At 58.5% G+C, this 21,043-nt stretch overlaps 1 protein-coding gene across 3 annotated transcripts; it reads left to right on the top strand.

Moving 5' to 3' along the window:
* Window positions 1-3,187: 3,187 nt before the first annotated feature.
* On the top strand, window positions 3,188-19,413 carry SELENON (selenoprotein N). Of its 3 annotated transcripts, XM_060309461.2 has the most exons (12): window positions 3,188-3,370; window positions 3,990-4,107; window positions 7,261-7,394; window positions 10,107-10,319; window positions 10,536-10,660; window positions 11,224-11,361; window positions 12,951-13,032; window positions 13,422-13,610; window positions 13,986-14,091; window positions 15,189-15,301; window positions 15,395-15,496; window positions 16,971-19,413. In XM_060309461.2, the coding sequence occupies exons 1-12, from the start codon at window positions 3,188-3,190 to the stop codon at window positions 17,139-17,141; spliced, it is 1,674 nt and encodes a 557-aa protein (XP_060165444.1). In that variant the 3' UTR covers window positions 17,142-19,413. The 3 variants fall into 3 exon arrangements, with proteins under 3 accessions (XP_060165444.1, XP_030729792.2, XP_030729784.2); XM_030873924.3 differs by lacking the exon at window positions 3,188-3,370 and having other exon boundaries at window positions 3,502-4,107; XM_030873932.3 differs by lacking the exons at window positions 3,188-3,370; window positions 15,395-15,496 and having other exon boundaries at window positions 3,501-4,107.
* Window positions 19,414-21,043: the final 1,630 nt, after the last annotated feature.

Here is a 21,043-nt window from a genome sequence, read left to right as displayed (position 1 = left end):
CTTACTGCCTGGAGAGTGGCAGAGCCTTCTGCCGGAGAGAGACCCGTTCCTGGCGAGCTAAGCCCAGGAGACAGGAAGCAGAAAAAAAGAGGATGCTTCCAGAAAGCAGGCAGGTGTGGTTGTGTGTGTGAGAGAGAAAGAACCACAGGCAGGGTTTGAGGCAGTGACCCTGCCACCAAGGCTACAGCAAGGCCCGGCCCTCCCTCCTCTTCCAGTGGGCGGGTGGAGTTTGGGGAGTATTTACACCGACCCCCCGGCTCGTGGAAGCGGAACTCCTGTGCCTCGAGGCAGAAGCAGGGACACCGTGGGCAGGGAGCCGCCCTCAGCAGTCTGAAGGTGCCTGGAGGTGCAACGTTCCTCCCTTCTGGTGACTGCATTGTCTCCAGGATGAAGCCCAAGATTTCCACACGCTGGGTGGAGCCCCGCCTGTCTTTCCTGCATCCTCTCCCTTCACACCACCCTCAGTCCCTCTGCCCAGAACCACTGGACTGCGTCCTCACAATCCCATGGACGTGCCCCCAGGCCTTTGCCTCTGTTCTTCCAGTCCCTGGAATGCTCTTCCCAGGGCCCCGGCTGGTGACCTCCTGAACTCAGGCCTGCCTGGACTTCAACTCCGTGAAGCCTCTCCTGACCCCTGCCGACAGTCAGGGGGACCCTCCCCTGCATACATCCCTCTTGCCGGGCACTCACCTCCAGGGAGTCAGCGTATCCCTGGAGGATACTTGTCTAGAAGACCAGACTCCACTTTCCTCTCCGATGGATCCCCAATGCCAGAACAGAGCAAAGAAGACCCTCAATAACAATGTGTTGAATGGGTGAATGAGTGATGCCCCTGCTAACCGGTGAGCTCCTCAAGGACATGGCCAACATGCCACTTACCTTGGTGCAGTTTCCAATTGCTGCTACTACCAAATACCACCCTTGCCCTCTCAGGGGCCAGAGACAAGGTGCCAAAGAGCTCCTGTAGGGCGCTGGCCACAACTGCCCCGCTGGCCCAATCTTTCAAGGCTCTGCCCTGCTGTGCCCTGGCCCTTGGTTTGGAGGCAAGCCCTCCTGGGAACAGAAGGACACCCAGCCCTGCTCCAGTGCCAAGGCCCAGAGCTGACGTCTCCCCGGAGCTGGGTCCCAAGATTGACCCTTTTCCCAGAGGCTCACTGACCTGATTCAAATCCTGCAAGCCCACCCCTGCCCTCCAGAAACCCCTTGAGCTTTGAGACACACGCCCCTCCCAATCTCAGCCACATCTCTCCAGCCCTGGGCCACCGAGACCAGTGGGGTGTCTGTGTCTTTAACAAAAAGCAAGTGTAACAAGTAAAAGTAACCTGGCAAAGAAAACTTCCCTCATTTGTTTTCCAGGGGCCTTGGCTCATCAATCTTCCCGCCTAACCTGCTCTGTGCTCTGTTAGCTTTGCTTCCTGATAGAATGGAATTTGGTTTTCTAATAGCATCTGTCATATGCAAGGTGTCCCCAAACATTAGCGGTAACGAGTTGGAAGTGGCACCGTTGGACGCCTTCGGAAGCCAACGCTAGATGTCAGGCCCTCAATGGGTCCCTTCGAGGATATGGGGCCAGAGCTGGGCACCCCCCCCCCAACTCTTGGTCCCTGGGAGGCAAATCACCCAAAAGACATGGGAGTGCCCACGATGTGCTGGGTCACGCATGGTCACTGGAAAGGTAGGGCCCTGCCCACATGGCACTATCATGGCTGGTTACCCATGAAGGACAGAAGTGGTGGTAGAGACCAGCCCCTCCCCGCACTCAGTCGTTTGGACCATCCCCTGGGAGGCAGCATGGCAAGAGATTTGGACTCAGATAGACCTGAGTGCCAGGGCTAAGGCTCCTCACTTTTATTTGATGATGATGATGATGATGATGTCCTTGCCTCACAGCTTGCGGGATCTTAGTTCCCCGATCAGGGATCGAACCTGGGCCCCAGCAGTGAAAACGCGGAGTCCTGACCTCTGGATCGCCAGAGAATTCCCAGGCTCCTCAATTTTAAAATGAGACAAACAAACCTCACGTCACTGCGTGGCTTGAGGACAAAATGAGACGGCATGAATCTCCCAGCACCAAGGCCAGCACAGAGTGGGTGCTCAGTACCTTTTAAATCCCCCCTGACATCCCAGACCTGGGAGGTGCACGTGCAGCGCCGCTGCTCCCCTGGGCTCGGGGTTCTTGTCTAGAGGATTTGTCAGCTGCTGCCCTCTCGTGGGCAATGCACGCAAAGCCATCCCCGGCCTCCCGGGGCCTTGATATAACGGAAGAGAGGCCCAGTGGAACCAAGGTTTCTGGGGACTTGAAAGAACTTCCTCAGACTCGACTCGCTTCTATTCCCAAGGCCATCCTCCAAGTGTTGTTCTCCGGAAAAACCACTCCTGTGGCCGGGGCAGGTCCCGCAGGGGAGAGCGGGTAACTCACAGCCGGTCTTGACTTGCGCCTGGGAACCACCACCCCTGCCAACCCGGGTATTTCGTCTTCCCCACAACCCACAGAAGGGCCTCTTTGAAACCTCCTTATAGGCGAGGAAACTTTGGCCCCGCGGGTGAGGGTTTAGGGCCGCACCACCTGTGTTGGCCTTAATCAGGTAGTTCCCATCCCTGATGAACTGGCAGTGGTGGCCTTCCAGCCGGACCATGAAGGGAATAGGGAGGGTTGAACTTCGGAGCTTTTCTGTTTCTAGAGGACTGAAGACCTTTTAGCAAGCAGGTGGGATAAGGGTGGAGAGTGGGGTGCCCGGCGGCCGCTGGAGGACGGCAGTGCCCTTCTCTGGCCTCCCTCACATCTGTCAAGAAAGGTGGACACAGGCCTGGCGGCCCCGGAGTCCCTTCCCAGGGAAAGCTTCGGCTGTGCGGGTCCTCCCCACCCCGGCCCAGCCCCTCCTTCTCCCAGTCCTCCGCCTGGAAGTGCTCCCGGCTCCGCCAGGCAAGATGAGACGCGGAGGCCCGGTTTCGTTTTCGGAGACCAAGTACCAGAAGGAGGCACCGACTGGCAGGAACGGGCCTGTGGAGCAGGGGTCCCGGCGCCCCCTTACGGACTCGTGCGCCCACTGAACCCGCTGTGCGCCGGACCCCGCGCCCCAGCCCGCCCCGCCCCGGCGCCCAGGCCCGCCCCCTGCCCCGCCCGCGCCCGCGCCGCCGCGGGTCAGCGTCCCCGGCCACCCGTCCGGAGCCGCCGCGAGCCGCCGCCATGGGCCGGGCCCGGCCGGGCGAGTGCGAGCCGTCCAGCCCCGGCCCCGCCGCGCCGCCCGCGGCCCCGCCGCGCCGCACCCGCGCCCTGGCGCTGCTCGGAGCGCTCCTCGCCGCCGCCGCCGCTGCCGCCGCCGCCCGGGCCTTCGCTCGCCACGCCGAGGCCCAGGCGGCCGCGCGGCAGGTCCGAGCCGGCGGGGAGGGCGCGGCGGCCGGGAGACTCGGGTGGGCCGGGGCAGCGGTGGGGCTCGCAGAGGGACCGGGCTCCGAGGGGCGGGGGTCGGGTGGGGGCCGGAGGGCCGGGAAGGCGGCAGGGAAGTGATAGGAAAACGGGGCTCCAGGGGTCGGGCAGACTTGGAAGGACTGATGGGGGAGGTGAGAGGACTGGCCCAGTGTGAGGCAGGAGCTGGGACAGGCTGCAGGGGGACAGTGCAGACAAAGCGTAGAGCAAAGGTGGGACCCGAGCATCTGGACTGGCCGGCAGTGCTGGGACGGTGGGGAGGGGAGACCGGAGAGGACAATGGGTGGACCAAGAGGGTGACACGAGATGGGCGGGATGGGCCCAGATAGAAAGGGGGCACTTAGAGAGTGGACAGTGGATGAAGGCTCAGCGTGAAGCAGGGACCAGGAGGGATGGGAAGGGGGACTGGGGCCCTGGGGCGTGCAGAGGTGGCGTTTGGACAGATGGGCTGGGAGATGGGATGAGAGAACCCAGGAGGATGTGGCGGGAGCAGCTCCCTCCGCCCGTTTGGGATGCCAGTTGGGTGTACAACTGCTCAGCCCAGCCACCTCCTCCCGAGCAGGACTCGGCGCTGAGAGCCCTGGGGACAGAAGGCCTCTTCCTCTTTTCCTCTCTGGACACTGACGGGGACATGTACCTCAGCCCCGAGGAGTTCAAGCCCATTGCTGAGAAGCTGACAGGTACCGGGAGAGGCTGGGGACTAGGCAGGAGGGAGCCGGGGCACCGCCCTGGACTTCTTGGTCTGTGTCTTCTGTGTCTGCCCTGAACAGAAGGGCTGCCTGGAGTAGGGGGAGGATGGTGCGTCCTGGCAGCCCTGGGGTCCTCCCAGCTCTGACACTTTCCGGCTGGTGGTTTGGGCGAGCTGCTTCAACATGGGCACCCACACATACTCGCACACCCAAGCCTGTTCTCCTCACGTGTGACTAAAACTAGTTAACATTCCCTGACCACCTTCTCAGGACCAGACATGGCTTTAAGCGCCTCCTGTGAGTCATCTCTTTAATCATCACAGTGCCTGTGAGACGGACACTGTCCTGATCCTCACGTGCATAGTTTAGGAGACGGAGGCGCAGGAAGGGTCTCCAGCCTGCGCAGGCTGGAAAGGTGCAGAGCCAGGATTAGGGGCCTTCTGTCTTCAGGTCCTGCACCGGCTCATTTGAAGCTTAGAGAAAAATGTCTGCAAAGTGCCCACCATTGCAGTAGGTAGTCAATAGACGGGAGCTATTACCATTACTGCTCAATATTAAACTGCTCGGGAGCTGTCAGATTCCTATCCCACCTTGTTACCCATTGTTGCCTGGTTGTAATCAGTGATTTTTATTGTAAAGATGAGGGGCCGAAGCATTCTAATGAATTATAAAATGCCTCTCTCACTGCTCCATCACCACCCTAACCTCTGTGTCCATATCTTGGGATGTTTCTTGAACTTATGAACTTGGGCATCTACTTGTTACCCAAATTGCCTGGTGTAAGTAGGTCAATAGATGGGAAAGACTAGAAAGAGGCACGGGCTGCTCTCAGGCAGGTAAGCGCCAAAGGACCGTGATGGGCTTTCTGTGTCTCAGGATGGGTCAGGTAGGTCAGCCACGTGCTGACCCGCTGGCCTTTGGTCACTGCCGGAGGAGGAGGGTCAGATGAAAAATGCTAATTTGCTGGAGCGGTGTGTCGGTGCCTCCCAGGGGCAGTCAGTACTGTCATGAAAGCAGATGGGCAGATACACAGCTCAGCCCTGTGTGGATTTGCTTTGACTTCTTATTTTGCACACACTTCTCCGAGCAGCCACACAGCCACCTCCTTGTCCTTTTTTATGGCCAGAGAGCAAGAGTTCCCTCACGATGACGTGTTGGCCAAGCTTGCTGGGCTTGCGGGTGCTTTTAATTTTTTCACGCAAATCTTTTTCTCCATCAGGGGGAAAAGAGTCTCTCCCTCAGTTACCTCCTAGGCCACTGTGAGTGCAAAACGGGACCAAGTTTCTGGGAGAACAAAAAACAAAACCAGAGAAACACCAAATCTAAGCAGGAAGTAGAGGCAAAGAGTCCTCTCTAGTTGGTACAGTTGTGTGCGTTTAACTTTCTGCTTTATACCTTAAAAGTTTTACAAGTTGTCAGTAGTGAGCAAATTTTACTTGTAAGTCAGGAAATAAACCTTTTTATTAAAAAACCAAAGAGCCATAAAATGCTGGGCGTCATTCATAATTACCTGTGACAACAGTTATGTAATTGGATAAGCAAGCCAGCTGGTATAACGCTGCACATTCCCGTTGTTCCCTTCCCCGGAGGTTTCCAGGTTGCTGTTCTGAAATTTTGTTGCCTTGACTTACAAATGCAGAAGTAGCCATGGTTCTTAAGAACAGGGCTTTGCATCAGGAGCCACTGGGGAGCGTTCATCGGGAGCACGTTTTCCAGATTCTAGCCCCTGAAGACTCTGACTCAGTAGGTCTGAGGGGGGTCCTGGGCATCGGTAGTTTAAAAAGGCATCCTGGTGATTCTGATGCTTCCTGGTTAAGAATGCACCCATTTTAATGCACCCATTCAGTCTGTCAGTCCAGCCTGTCAACAAATGCCAGGCGTGGTCTCTACCAGCAAGAGAGCAGTTGTAACAGGACCCACCCATGCTTCGTCCCATTATCTGTGTCGTGGGACCCTGCCCTGCTGTTAGGCACCCCTTCTGCAGTAGGCATCATGCCTCCCTTAAAGCCTTCATCGTGACTCCCTCCACCCTTGAAAGACTACAGACTTGGCAGGTCTCTGAGCAGGAAGAGATCTGACAAATCAAGTTCAGCCACTGCCAGTCCAGCCCCTCGTACTGATGGGGAAATGGGCCACCCAGGAAACAGGGAGAAGCAGGTGTCCTCACTTCTGGACCAGTGCTCTTTCTGGGACACCAAAGATGACCTGATTCCACGTCCCCTGACCTCTCTGAGCAGCCTTTGCTCTCCATGAGACCCTCATGACGGGACAGGCACGGGAGCGTGGGCTCCATCTCTAATGTGGGAAAACCGGAGAGGATGAGTGATTTGCCCCAAATTGTCCAGGAAATGGAGCCAACCTCACCCCCGAGCTGGGCTGAGGGAAGGGGGACAGTGAGAATGGCCTTTCTGCAGCCAGCCTGGCCTGGTGGAAAGAGCACACATTAGAGTCAGAATTAGGTTTGAGCCCTAGCCCTGTGGATCCCCAACCATGAAACCACCGGTAATAGCAATACAGCTGACATTTATTACGGGTTTACTCTGTACTAGGCCTGGATTATCTCATTTAATCCTCATAACAAGCCACTGGGCCGACCATCACACAAGCTGGTGAGGAGTGGGGCTAGGATTTGAACCCAGGTCGTCTGGTTCCTAAGCCTTTGAGGAAACTTTTGAGATCTTAATGCCCCCGCAAGAAGGTTGTGGTTGATCGTAGGTTTAGAGTAAAACAGGCCTGGATTTGAATCCTGATTCACACACTACCTAGCTGTGTGTCCTTGGGGAAGTGACTTCACCTCTCTGAGCCCCCAGTTTCTCATTTGTAAAATGAAATTGATAATACTGCCTTCACAGGGTTACTGTGAAACTAAAATGTGATATACATTGGAGAAAATGTGTATGTGTGATATACCATGTGGTATACATATGTACACATTATATATCATACATATACAATTTGTGTATGTTTGATAAACGATGTGATCTATATTGTTACTTTGTTGATTGTTACCTGTTACAGCCCCACCCCCACCCCCATCCCTGCCAGGCCTGGCTCCCTTAATCCCTGGCCAGTGTGGACATCCTGAGAGAAGTGAGGCCCTGCCATCTAAGGCAGGACCCCTCTCCAGCGACCTGTATCTCACAGGGTCAACTCCTTCGGCCAGCTATGAGGAGGAGGATCTGCCCCCTGACCCCAGCGAGGAGACACTCACCATAGAAGCCCGTTTCCAGCCTCTGCTGCCAGAGTCCATGACCAAGAGCAAAGATGGGTTCCTAGGGGTAAGTTGGGGCAGGGGGTCCCCCACAGGCGGAACCAGAGACAGAGGGACCATCTGTGTGCGCTCACCTCCTGAGAATGGGTCTGTGCTCTGCTCATCTTTCCTTCTTTCTGTCTTTCCTCCCATCTTTTATCAGCACCCTCTGTGCACCCAGTGCGCCAGGCCCTGGGGGTCCAGAAGTGGGTGCGATGCTGTCCCTGCTGTCCAGGCACACAGTCTGGTAGGGGAGGTAGGAGGGATAGGCATGAGCCTCTGACCCAGAGTGGGGATCTGGGTGGCCTCCTGGAGGGAATGACATTTGACAGTGACTGCAGGGGACGAGGCCTCAGCCCGCTGTCAGCAGGGGTGGGAGAAGGATCCGGCTGGAGGAAACAGCAAGTGCAGAGACCGAGCGGATGCAGCCGCAGCCCTTGTAATCATTACTTGCTGCAAGTCAGTCTTTCCCCCCAGGCTGTGAGTTTCCTCAGGGCAAGGCCGGTGACTCACACATTTGTGCCTCCCCAGGCCCCTAGCACAGTGCCTGGAGCCTGACAGGTGCTCCATTGAGCCCCGATGAACCCGGACCTGAGGTTCAACCCCTGGCAACGGCTGTAGGGTGGGGATGACCCTGACAGTGCCATCCTAACCCGCCCTGTGGTTAGGACCCGAGGCCCTGTGGACAGGGTCTCAATCCCTCCCAGGCCCTGCCCGCCTTTCCCGCTGTCTCCCCTGCGCTCTCCTCTCAGCTTTGCGCTACTCCAGATGTCCGGGCTTTCTTCCAGCTGAGAGCCTTCTCATATGCTGGTCCCTCAGCCAGGAACAACCTTCCCTCTTTGCCTCACTCACAGCCCCTCAGCTTTTACAGCTCAGCTGAACTGTCATTTCAGCAGGAGATGCCAGGCAGGCCACTGAGGGCAGAGAGAAGGGGTGGCTGGACCCAGGGCACGGGGGACACGTGCAGGGGCATCCTGGTCAGTGGGGCTGGAAGAGAAGTTGCCAGATGGCAAAGGGCCTCAGCTGCCTAACTTTGGCCTCCGTTCTGCAGCAGCAAAATACCATAGCAGATTTTGAAAGAGGAGAATTCTCTCATCAGATCTGGGCTCTCCAAACTGGCAGCTGGGGAGAAAAGGGAGGCAAGAAGACCAGTTCCCAGGAGGGAGGGGGAGACAGGTGGGGGGAGGCCATGGTGATGGAGAGGAAAGGCAGCCCGGGGGATGCTGGGAAAGGAAGAAAGGTAGGGTGTGGCTACTAATGGAAAGGGAGGGAGGGGGAGTTGAGGTGACTCGGGCTTCTGGCTGGTGGCCAGGTGCATGGGGCCCATTGCCCGATGGGGGTTGGAGGTCTGGTAGGGAGGGTATGAGGTCAGTTTGGACTGTTGAAGTTGAGTTCCCTGAGAGATGTCCAGGGGGAGAGTCCAGTAAGATCTGGGTGGAGAAAGGCCCGGCATTGATGGGCTGAAGTGATGTCTGAGCAGATGAGTCCCTCCTACAGGGCAGAGAGAACAGGGTGGGGCAGGTGCAGGGGGCCCACCTGCACGTACAGGGGAGATGGGTCCGGAGCAGCACCCCAGCCCTGCGTCCCTAGCTCAGCCCCCTATTGTGGGCCGCTCCGCTAGGAGCTTGCCAGCCTGTGAACAGGACGCAGCAGGCGGGCAGGCTCTGCCTGGCCCCGCAAGCCAGCCCCGCTTTGAGAACTTGCCTGTGAAACCCCTCTCCTCCCACCTCAGCTTCCCACTGAGCCCGGGTCCCATCACCAGGGAGGTCAAAGGTGGGGCAGCTCCCTGGTGGCTGAGCACCCTGAGGGGTGCCAGGCACTCACTGTCCTGGCGGCCACTGATGGTGGCCCAGAAAGGCAGGGAGGAGCTACTGAAGGTGCAGCTTTGACCAGGGGACCTGCATGCCCCAAGGTTCCGCCTCTGCTCCAGGCAGATGTGCAGAGAGGCCTGCAGAGCGTCTGACCCTCATTCTCTCCCACCCTTCAGCTCAGCAGCTACCAGTGGGGTGGATTACTGATGAGGAAATGGCTCAGGGAAGGCCTTTTGCCAGGGGTGCCCAGCCAGCGTGGCCCAGGCTATAATTGAAGCAGGGTGCTCTCTGGGGGTGCCCTTCCTTCCCCTTCTCTGCGGTCTCATCCTGCTCTTGGCCCTAGAGGTTTCACCCAAAGGTGGCTGCCACCTCCCTCCGCAGACTTAACTCCAAACCTAAACTCTGACTCGTCAGCGGGACATTAGCTGCAGGGAGGAGACTTGGTGGGGGGATTAGAGAGCAGAAAGCAAGGCCAGTGGGCGGGGAGAAGAAACCCAGGGCAGGGCGGGGCACCCAGGGTTGGTCTGCTGGCAGACCAGACAAGAGGCAGGCAGGACTGTGTGAGGCCCGGGACCTGGGCTTGGAGAGGGAGGGAAGAGGCCGTGAGAAGCCCCCTCACAGAGCCCCCTGTTCCAGTCCTGGGGGGCCCCTCCAGCTGCCTCTGCTCCCCTGCCCTCGAGCGAGCTGTTCCGGCCTGGGCTGGACCTGAGGGGCCGCAGGGGCACGGCTTCTCTGGGCAAGGGGCCGGGGAAGGTGAGATGAGCCTCAGCTCTGGCAGGAGAGTGCCAGGCTCGTGGCCGTGAGCAGGCAGGAGCCTCCCGGGTCCCTCTGCTTCCTGGGCTTGTGGGTTGGCTCAGGGCTCGAGGAGACCTCCGCACACGCCTGGGACGTTCTCAGTGCCCCAGAGCTTCGACTTTCCTCTGCCCCAGGTCTCCCGCCTGGCCCTGTCCGGCCTCCGCAACTGGACGACCGCAGCCTCGCCAAGCGCGGTGTTTGCCGCCCGCCACTTCCGGCCCTTTCTTCCCCCTCGGGGCCACGCGGAGCTAGGCGAGCCCTGGTGGATCATCCCCAGTGAGCTGAGCGTCTTCACCGGCTATCTGTCCAACAACCGCTTCTACCCACCGCCCCCCAAGGGCAAGGAGGTGAGGGTAGCCCGTGGCAAGCCCCGGGGCCCTGCCCCCCAGCCCCAGCACGGCCCCTCCCCATCGGCAGCTGGACCCCCGGGGCCACGCCTACCCCACCTGCTCTCTGGCCTGCCTCTGGCCCCGCCCCCACCTGGGCCCCAGGTCCAGAGCTGACCCTCACCCAGGGGAGCTGGGCCCAGCAAGCCAGCCCAGGTCCCACTGCCCTCCCCCCAGGTCATCATCCACCGGCTCCTGAGCATGTTCCACCCTCGGCCCTTCGTGAAGACCCGCTTTGCCCCTCAGGGGGCCGTCGCCTGCCTGACCGCCACCAGCGACTTCTACTACACCGTGATGTTCCGGTGAGGGGTCCTGGCAGCCCCATCCTTGCCTCCCACCTGGGCCTGGGACTCCAGGGAAGCACAGATGGGTTGAGCACCAGGAGGCAGGGCCTGACTCAAAGCCCCCAGCTCCACCACTTACCACCCTGTGGTCCCGGGCAAGCAGCCTTGGCTCTCTGAGCCTCACTTTCCTCATTGTGCATCAGGGCGGTGGTGACTTCCTCCAGGAGGAAGAGAAAAGGTGTTGAATGTGCTTAGCATGGGGTTGTTGGCCGTGATTGTCATCCACACAGAAGGGGGTGCGTAAGAGCTGTGACACCAGGCCACACACGCCCTGGAGGGCTCAGAGGAGACTTGGGCAAGGCTTCCGGGGAAGGCAGCACATGAACTGGGCCCTGAAGGATGGGCAGCACTTGGAGGGCGTCCCTTCTGCCTGCCCCACACACGTCTTCCTCCCCCGTCCAGCCCTTTGCCCTGCACAGAGTCTGGCCAAGAGTTCCAGGCTTTGGGGCAGAAGTGAGAGGGCAGGTGGGCAGGCTCTGCTCAGCAGGGAACCTGCTCCCAGCCGGGCCCTTTCCCTCCAGCATCCACGCGGAGTTCCAGCTCAGCGAGCCGCCCGACTTCCCCTTCTGGTTCTCACCCGGCCAGTTCACGGGCCACATCATCCTCTCCAAAGATGCCACCCACGTCCGTGACTTCCGGCTCTTCGTGCCCAACCACAGGTGAGAGCCTTGGCTCCGGCCCCGGCACCCTGCTCCTGTTTCCCCCCACCAGCTCCAGGAGCTCAGATGCAGGGGCCCAGAGGCCCCCGCAGTCTCTCCCCAGAGCTACTTCTCTTGGGAGGGGCCTAGAGCTGACCCAGGAGGAGGTAGCTTGAGGTGGGCTGAAGGGGGTCATTCCATCGTCTGATAGGTGCGTCCCAGGTGCTCTGTGGGCCTGGCCTCCCAGCTCAGTGCTGGGACTCAACGCAGCGGCCGACAGCCCCTCCCTGAAGATGGAACTGCCCCCCACACCCGCCCCATACTGTTGACAGACCTCCAACAGACCCGTAACCACAGCCTGCTCACGCCACCCTAGGCGAAGGCCAGCAGGTGGGGAGGGACCCAGCTGGTCAGGGTCCAGGAAGGCCTCCCAAAGGAAGGGACGTCTATGCAGCGACCTGGGGGCTGAGGAAAGTTTAGCCAGGCAGAGGGAAGGGCACATACAAAGGCCTAAGCAGCAGGCCCTCCACGCCTGCAGTTGCTACCACAGACCCTGGGGGGCCAGGGGGCGGCTCCTGGGAGGGCTCAATGCCAGTCACCTGCCTGCTTGCCTGCCTGACCGCTCAGGGGCGGCCTCTTGGCAGGGAAGCAGGGGACGCAGAGAGTCTTTCCAGATTCCTCCCTGATAGCACGCAGCCGCTTAGTGAACCTGAGTGACTCTGTGCAGGGACAAGACCTGGGCTGAGAGATGAGGGGCCCAGAGCGAAGTCTCAGCCGTGGCACCCGTGGCTGTGGGCAAGGCCCTGGACCCCTCCAGGCCTCAGTTTCCTCATCTGCTAGATGGGAGGCTGGCTCCTGGCCAGGAGTGAGGGGGTCATTGGGACAGCCTGGGAAGAGAAAGTTGCCCCCAGGACCAGGAGCGGTTTCCTCTCAGTCCCCCGAGGGAGGGAGCATCCTGGGCCCACGGGGAAAATGAGGAGGAAGGACGAGCTCTCCTCCTCCTTCCTCGCTCATCGGGCAAGCCCCTGTGCTGCAGGGGCTCAGCCCAGGGTTGGAGGTGGGGTCCTGGACTGAATGAAACAGAAGGAGGGGGCAACTGCTCCTGGGCCTGTGTCTCAGGCCTAGACCACGAGACCGCTGACCGGCTCTGAGGGCACCCAGCTCACCCTGACTGCTTCACCTGCCCAAGGTGGTTGGTTGTCTGTCCTGGGGCGCCCCCATGTGGCGGATCTGCAGGTTGCACATGCTCAGGCCAGACTTCCCGCTGGGGGAGGCACTGATGAGTGCTGCCTCAAAGAGTCATGGATCGTGGACAGTGCATGAGCCATGGGTATGGAAGCCCTTCGTGAACTGTAAAGGGCTGGGCCAGTGGAGGGTGGTATGGTCACAGTGCCTTCCAAAGAGGCGGCCTGGGGAGAGGAAAGGACCCAGGCTCTGCCGTCAGAACTTCAGTGGCTCTGGGACCTTGGGTTCACCCTGCCAAGTCTCAGCATCCTCATCTATAAAATAGGGTCAGCTGCATGCTTTCAGTGAGATAAAGTCCGACATCTGGTTAATGGGCCTTGATGACGGTGGTGTTCTTCCCTGGCCACCCTCTCGCCTGTCCCCAGGTCTCTGAATGTGGACATGGAGTGGCTGTACGGGGCCAGCGAGAGCAGCAACATGGAGGTGGACATCGGCTACATACCCCAGGTGAGTGCACAGGGGGTCCCTACCCAGGTAGGAAGGTGGGGCTCAGCCTGGCTGCAGGGAGGCCCAGCTGGCTAGGAGCCTTGGGGCAGTGAAAGACAGAGTTCCTGCAGGCTGAAGCCACTGTCCCCAAAGCAGGATCCTAGGAAGCCACCTGTTCTTCCTAGCCAGCATCTGCCATGGGTCCTCAGATGGCTTCACACTGGCTGGACACTGGCTCTGTCCTGGACTCACTGCACAGCCTTGACCAGGCCCTTCCCTTCCCTGGGCCTGTCTCCCCACCTCTGCAATGAGTGGCGTATCTTTGAGGATCTCTCGGGGCCCCTGGAGGACTCAGGCCCCTCGCTGAGACGTCCCTCAGTGACATCATCCCTCACTGACCTCTGGCCTAGATGGAGCTGGAGGCCATGGGCCCCTCAGTGCCCTCTGTGATCCTGGACGAGGATGGCAACATGATCGACAGCCGCCTGCCCTCAGGGGAGCCCCTCCAGTTTGTGTTTGAGGAGATCACGTGGCAGCAGGAGCTGAGCTGGGAGGAGGCCGCCCGGCGCCTGGAGGTGGCCATGTACCCCTTCAAGAAGGTGAGGCCAGACAGGGTAAGGGGCGGGGTTGGGATCCCTGGGGCTGGGTCCAGAGCTGTGGGAGCAGCGGGTGGGCACTGGGCGTGGGATGCCGTGCAGGGCTTGCTGCTGAGGCTGCCTCCCTGTGGGGCCCAGCCTGGGCCGGGGAGCCTCCCCTTTGCCCTTTAGAACTTGGAGGAGGCATCCCCTGGCTCAGCATCACCCCTTCACACAGACACACAGACACACACAGACACACACTGCAAACATACATGCATATGTACACGCACACGTATATACACTACAGACACACACTACATGCACATCACACACTCAGCCCCTGAATGGGACCCTGGCGGCACACGATAGCTTCTCTCTGTCTCGACTTGGCCCCAGGTCACCTACCTGCCGTTCACCAAGGCCTTTGAGCGAGCCAAGGCCGAGAACAAGCTGGTGCACTCAGTCCTGCTGTGGGGGGCCCTGGACGACCAGTCCTGCTGAGGTGAGGGAGACCCTTCCAGTCTGAGGGGAGAAAGGGGGGCAGACTTCATACCTTGTGGGTGCAGGAGGCCCTGAGACCAATGGCGCTCTCCTGTGTCAGTATGAGGGACTCAGGGACGACATGGGGTGGGGTGTGGGGTGAGGGCTCGCAGGCTTCTGCGCTAAGCCCAGAGGAAGCTGCTGGACACAATAGAAAGAGCCCAGCTCAGCCATTTTCAGCCTGGAGACCTTGGCCAAGTAACTCCTTCCCTGAGCCTCAGTTTTCTCAGCAGTAAGAGGGTAATGTACTTACCTCCCAGAGTTGTGAAAACAGACGTGAAAGTGCCTGTACTCTGTGCAGTGTTTCACACGAGTGAGAGAAGGTAGTGCCAGAGCCTGGGCTGCATTCACTTATTCAGAAAATTCAACGAAGACCCACTGGTGCAAAGTTCTTTGGGTGCCTGACATTGGGTACAAAGATGAGCAAACAATGGCCCTGCCCACATGCAGCCAATCGACAAACATCCTGGGCACCTCCCGTGCCGAGCCATAGGCTAGGTGTTGGGCACCTTGCACTGAGGAAGTCAGAATCAGCCCCAGTTCTCAGGGAGCACACAGTGTGTGCAGAAGGCAGACGGTGAATGAACAAGTACAAGCGTGGTGAATTTACACAAGGCATGGTCCTGAGTGGCACGAGAGTGTGTAACGGGGGGTGGCGGGGTCAGGGGAGGCTTCTTTAGAGAAAGTGACATATAACCTGAGACTTCGAAGGATGAGGAGGATGAGTTTTCCAAGTGACAGAGGAAGTGTTTTAGGCAGAAGAATTGTCTGTGCAAAGGCCCTGGGACACAGGTTAGTGGATTTAAGAAGCTGTCACTGTCGAGAAGCCCCTGGGCCAGGCAGACCCCCAGCCAAGTCTCAGCCCAGGATGCCAGTATGTTACTGAAGTTAGTTACAGCTGCCATTTATTCCTCACCTCCTCTGTGGTAGATGCTTTGAATCTGTTTTTTCACCTGGCTGCACTGACCGTTCTACAGTTGATGAGGTTTACTGCTGGTAGAAAACCCAGTGAGACATGCAGGGTGCCTCACCCACCTGGCCTTCCCTCTCCCGGAACAGGTTCAGGGCGGACTCTCCGGGAAACTGTCCTGGAAAGTTCGCCCATCCTCACCCTCCTCAACGAGAGCTTCATCAGCACCTGGTCCCTAGTGAAGGAACTGGAGGACCTGCAGGTGAGTGGCAGGCGGGCAGGAAGAGCCCCATGGCAGCCCCTGGGACAGTGCTGGGAGCCGAGGTGTCAGGAGTGTGCCCAACTGTCCCCATAGAACAACCAGGAGAACCCATCCCACCAGAAGCTGGCCAGCCTGCACCTGGAGAAGTACAGCTTCCCCGTGGAGATGATGATCTGCCTGCCCAATGGCACCGTGGTAGGTCCCCCACCACTCATCCCTGGCCCCGGGCCAGGCACCACGGGGCAGAGGAAGTGGCAAACAAGGGGCACGGCTTACAGACCTCATCAGGCTCCAGGTCTGGCTCTACCACTTCCTGGCTGGTGTCTTAGCCAGTCCGAGCCTCAGTTATCCCCTGATGTCCCCTCGGCCTGCCTCGTGCAGATGTCGGGACGCTCCCTCAGAAAGGGAACCTCAACAGCACTTTGGGCACCTGGCAGCAGTGGGCATGGTCTAGCAGCAGAGCGGACAGGAACGTGACCTGGAAGGGAAGGCTCACCTCAGACCATTGCAGCCAGTCCTGGGATGGAAGGGAGGGAGGGACGGACAGGCCTCGTGACAGGCAGAGAGGACCTGGGGACGCCCCAGGCTGAGCCAGGCTTCAAGACCCTCTCTCTCCCTAAGGGCCCCTTACACAGCATTCACGTCGTTGCGTTGGGTTCTCACGGGAGCTTTGGGAGATAGATGAGCACGAATGCTGATCTCACAAACAAGGAAACTGAGGCTCAGAAAGGTTCAGAGACTTGGCAAAAGCTGCATAATTAAGAAGTACAGCTGCCGGGAATTCCCTGCGGTCCAGCGGTTAAGACTTGGCGCCTTCACTGCTGCGGGCCTGGGTTCAGTCCCTGGTGGGGGAATTAAGATTCCACAAGCCGTGTAGCGCAGCCAAAAAAAAAAAAAGAAAGAAAGAAAGAAAAAAAAAGAAATGGAGCTGACTTTCCAAACACGCGCCCGCCTGTGAGCCTCAGCGTCACCCGCTCTTCTGAGCAGAGCTGCCCCTTATCCTTTAAGTCCCAAGGGGTGGTCAGTGTGGGACTGAGGGATGGAAGCGGTGGGGAGCAGTGCAGGAGCAAGAGCTGGGGCTGGCCTGGAATGGGGGCGTCCGGTGAGGGCTTGGTGGCAAGGAGGAGGGTGCCAGCCAAGGGCCTTCTGTCTGAAGTTCAGAAGAGGAAAGGTCCGGGGGAGCCGGCCAGCTCGCACCCGTCCACAGGCGCCCATTGTGGTGGACTTGGCCCAGCCAGGGGTGGCGAAGCTGGGCGGACAGGACTCTACCTGGGCTGCGGGTGGCCTGTGCTCTCCCACCCGCTCGATTTGTTTGTTCGTTTACCGGGCACCTGCCCTTAAGGTGCCCCTACCTGGAACGGGAGGCAGATGGGGACACAGGCGTGTGGGCGTTTCGACAGAAGTGAGTGCGGAGTTCAGGCCTTCTGGGAACAGAGGAGAGAGGTCATGGGGCGCGGAGGCAGGGTAGGGAAAGGTGATGCCGGAAGGCATTAGGTTTCACCTGGTGGGCGAAGTGTGGAGCCCTGGAGTCAGAGGGCCCTGTGAGCAGAGGAGGAGGGGGAACGGGTAGCCCCTGCCGTCCGCCATCAGCCTCAGCGAGAACAGTTGAGGCCGCGGGGGCACTGAGCCCGGCTGGGCCCCCGCTCTCCTCACCCCACCCTTCTCCCAGGTCCACCACATCAACGCCAACTACTTCTTGGACATCACCTCTGTGAAGCCTGAGGACATCGAGAACAATGTCTTCAGCTTCTCATCCACCTTTGAAGACCCGTCCACAGCCACCTACATGCAGTTCCTGAAGGAGGGCCTCCGGCGCGGCCTGCCCCTCCTCCAGGCCTAGTGCGCCTGCTGGGCAGTGAAAAGCCTACTGGACGGGCAGCTGGACAGGCCCCTCTGCCCCGGAGCCAGAGCAGCCCTCGCACATTTCACCTTCCACCTCTCAGGCTGCCCGTGGGCTGCGGCCATCCGAGCTTTGCCTCAGTGAAGGGGGGACAGGGGGTCCTTGGCTGACCAGGTGGATGAACCTCGAGCTCCAGCTGCCACCATCAGCCTTTTACTACCCACCTGGCTCCGGAAGCCGCTTGGGACCCCAGAAGAGGGCCCGGGGTCATCTCCCTGGACCTCACTCACTCAGGCACATAGTCCCGGCCCTTGCAGGGCGAGTAGTAGGGAAGAGTGGGTGCTAGGAAGACAGGGCCACCCCTCTCCTTACCTTCACCCCGTCCCAAAGGAAACATCAAGAAGCCCTGGCCTGAGTGTGTGGGCAGGCTGCCAGGGAAGCGCTCCTGTTTCTCTGGCGCCTTCTTCCTCGCATAGCCCTGACCTCCTGTGCTTGGTGTCCCCAGTGGAGTCAGTCTCAGCTGGAGACAGCCTTCTGGAAGCTCTGGGTAGGACCCTCCTTCAGAAGCGGAAATCGTACTGTACCCCTGCTGCTCCCCAGACCACTCAATCCAGCCTAACAAGAGGACCCCCCCGCCTATTTCAGGACTTACTGGAAGCCAGCTCTCTAGGGAGGTTTACCACGAAGTAAGCTTCTGCCCTTGGCAAGGAGTCCGCTGAGGCCCAGGGCCATGGCACCCCTACCGCCTACCCCAGCACAGGCCACGGCGGGACTGCAGGAGCCAGCGTCCCTGTAACACCTCCTGCCCCTCAGACCTCCGCTCCATGGAAGTGTATCCTAGTCAGAGAACACAGCATCCCCCAGAGCTGGCACTGTCCCAGCCATCAGGCAGCCCAGACCAGCCCGTCCACCACTGGGTGGCCACTGACTCTCCTTGGCCTCTCTTAGGGCCTTGGTCCACATCCTGAGCCACTGACCACGGCCAGTCTCTTTTTTATACACGCAGGAAAAGTGTTTTTATGTGAACTTTCTCACAGTTTATATGTATTTTTGATAGCCCCGGCACTGAGGAGAAAGGAGGGGGCAGTGGTACCCCCCAGCAACTGCCCCATGATGGCTGGATCTGAAAGCCTAGGTGGATCCAGCTTGATGTCTTTGCAGTTGCTGCTGTGGGAAGAAACACCCCTCTCTTCCTTCTCCTCTTCCAACTGTTTAAAAATAGTCCTCAGAGGGTCAGTATACCCCCTGCTCTATCCTTGTCCTCTGCTCAGGCCCGTGAGGGGCCCTTGGGCTTTCCTAAAGCCCCCTCCGCTGCCCACCCCTGCCCTCGCTTATGCCCCCTCCGCCACCCCACAGGGGGACTCCCTCCTGATCCTGGAAGAGGAAGGCAGGCAAACATTTCCTCAGATGCGCTCCCAGGCCTCCCACCTGTCACTGGAGCTTCCACACTGAGTCTTCCTCACAGACTGTCATGTTCTCAGTGTTGTATCAAGTATCGTAATAATGGCCAGTTACCAAGAGCTTTCTCTACCTAAAGCACTTGGTTAAGGTCACGTGCATTTCCTCATTTAATCCTCACAACAGACGTGAGGCAGATATTAACCATTCCCATTTTGCAGATGAAGGAATTGGGTCTCAGGAAAGTGAAGTGACTTGCCCGAGGTCACTCAGTGGTAGGGTTGAGATTCAGCCTGTGTCTTGATGTTGGAGTGTTTTGTCTTGCACTACACATGCCATCCCCCACCCCGTCCCCTCTCTCCCGTGTCTGTTTTCACTGAGATGAGAAACAAAGCCTTTCAAACCAGAATGTCTTATTCCTCTCTGTTCTCCAGAGCAAATGAGGCGTGAGCCAACAAGCTCAGCCCAGTTCTTTGTGTCCCTTCTGGAAGGCGGTGCTTCCATGCGGCTTACAGGGAGGGAGGGCACCGAGCCTGTCTCAGTGCTTCCAGGCACGGGTGGCAGTAGCCTGTCCCATGAGCCACCCAGTGTCAGCAGGCTCAGCCCTCCCACCTCGCAGGCTTTTCCCCTCACTCTGGTCTGGGAAGGCCGGCAGCGTGATGAGCGACCCGTACCCTGTGAAAGGTGAAGCATGCTTGGGCTTTCTGCATCCTCACCTGATGCCTCTGCCTCACCCCCCACCTGAGCCCTGAGGCTCATGGTGGGGGAGGGCCCCAGCTGCCCTCTTTTGTCACCCCTCTGCCACTTCCCTCCCCTGTCCCCAGTGTGTCCTATAATAAAATTGGAGATTAGGGTGGTTCTAAGTGCCTTTCCTTTGAGCTGGATGTTCAGTTCTGTCCTCGGTCTCATTCCTCTGCCGGGATTGGCTTGGCAGGTGGGCAAGGGAGCATGGCTGGAATGCCTTTGGAGACTATCTTATTTGTCACCAGAAGGCTTGAGTGATTTGCTTAAAATAAATTTGTGATAGACCTAGAGGAAGAACTTACTATTTTTAGAATCTGGTGCTCTGTGTTGAGAAAGATTCTGAATTTAAACCCATCATCTTAGAAGCAGGGCATGAGACAGGCATTAGGTAAATTTCTTTGAGGGTGTGAACTTCAGGAAAAACCTGTAAAAGAAGGATTGAAGCAGAAGGGGGAAAGGAAGAACCTTGAGCAGGGGTAGAGTCTCAAAGCCAAGCCTTGGCCAGATCGCAGGAGCAGGGCTCTAGAGCACAAACCACACTGCCAAGTTGAACTGGCCTCTTGTACCCTGTATCAGTCAGTCAGTGCTTTAGTGGGTAGGGTAACTTACCAGGTTAGGGCTTCCATTCTGAGAATGGGGCAGCTGTGAGTAGCCAACACAGCTGCTGGGGGATGGATTCACAGGTTGGGTAAAAGGGATCTTTGGGGAGAACCAAGGAAAGGCAACTAGAGTGGATTTGCAAGATCTGCCATTGCCCAGGATGGGAAAGCAATGATTAAAGCAACAATTTGTCATCGCGGAAAGAGGGCTGGACCTGAAACTCCAATTTCATCATTTGAAATATGGTGGGGATCAGGGTGGACACAGTCTCTGACTAGGACCAGCTACATAGTTTGCAGGATCCAGTGCAAAATGAAAATGCAGGGCCCTGTTGAAGAAAACTGTTTTGTTAATTTCAAGAGGTCAACAACAGGGCATTAAAGCGAGAACGAGTCAGTCTGAGCATGAGGCCTGTGTGACTGCACAGGTTCTCCCTGCCATGAAGCCCATCCATCCCTGGCAGTTAGGACTTGCAAGCTTTGAGCCCGAAAAACTGCAGCCTGGGAGCCAGGCACAGCCACGTGCTGAAGTCAGAGGAGGGCATGTGACCCAGGCCTGGATGCCGTGGAGACAGGACCCTGGAGGTTTGAGCACGAAGAGGGAGTGGGTGAGTGAGACTGGAAGGAATGTGGGTCTCTTTCGCAATGCCTCTGGTGTCTTTCCCCATCAATCTACCCATCTGATCAACCAACTCACTGTACCGTGTGTGTGTGTGTGTGTGTGTGTGTGTGTGTATGAGAAAGAGAGAGAGAGAGATACATAAAGGCTAAAATAAAAGAAAGCTACAAAGCACTGGAGGGCAGGAGTCAGAGAAGAGGCGCATTCTTGCTGCAGAGAAGACTGTGGAGGGTCTTGGCTGGGAAGCATGAACTGTGAAGGCACCAGGGCGAGATGAGGCAACCAAGCAGTAAGTCTGGGGCCTTGAACGCCAGAGGGAGGATTCTGAAGTTTGCACTAGGGGTGGGGACAGCAGTCACCGATCAATTGGGGGGCCGAATAGCAACTCAGACCCCTTCCAGAAGTCGCTTCGGGACTAAGCGCGGAGAGCGCCAAGGAGGCCGAGACCAGCGGCGGATGAGACCAGGCAGGCCTCAGGGATCTCCAAGCGCAATCAGCTTTTCCCCAGGGCTTTGACAGGCTGGGGCGCGGCCTCGGGTGGG

The sequence above is a fragment of the Globicephala melas genome, chromosome 1 (genome assembly GCF_963455315.2).
Source record: "Globicephala melas chromosome 1, mGloMel1.2, whole genome shotgun sequence".
Lineage (NCBI taxonomy): Eukaryota > Metazoa > Chordata > Mammalia > Artiodactyla > Delphinidae > Globicephala > Globicephala melas.
The sequence above is the reverse complement of the archived record's forward strand: the minus strand, read 5'-3'. Positions and strand labels throughout refer to the sequence as shown.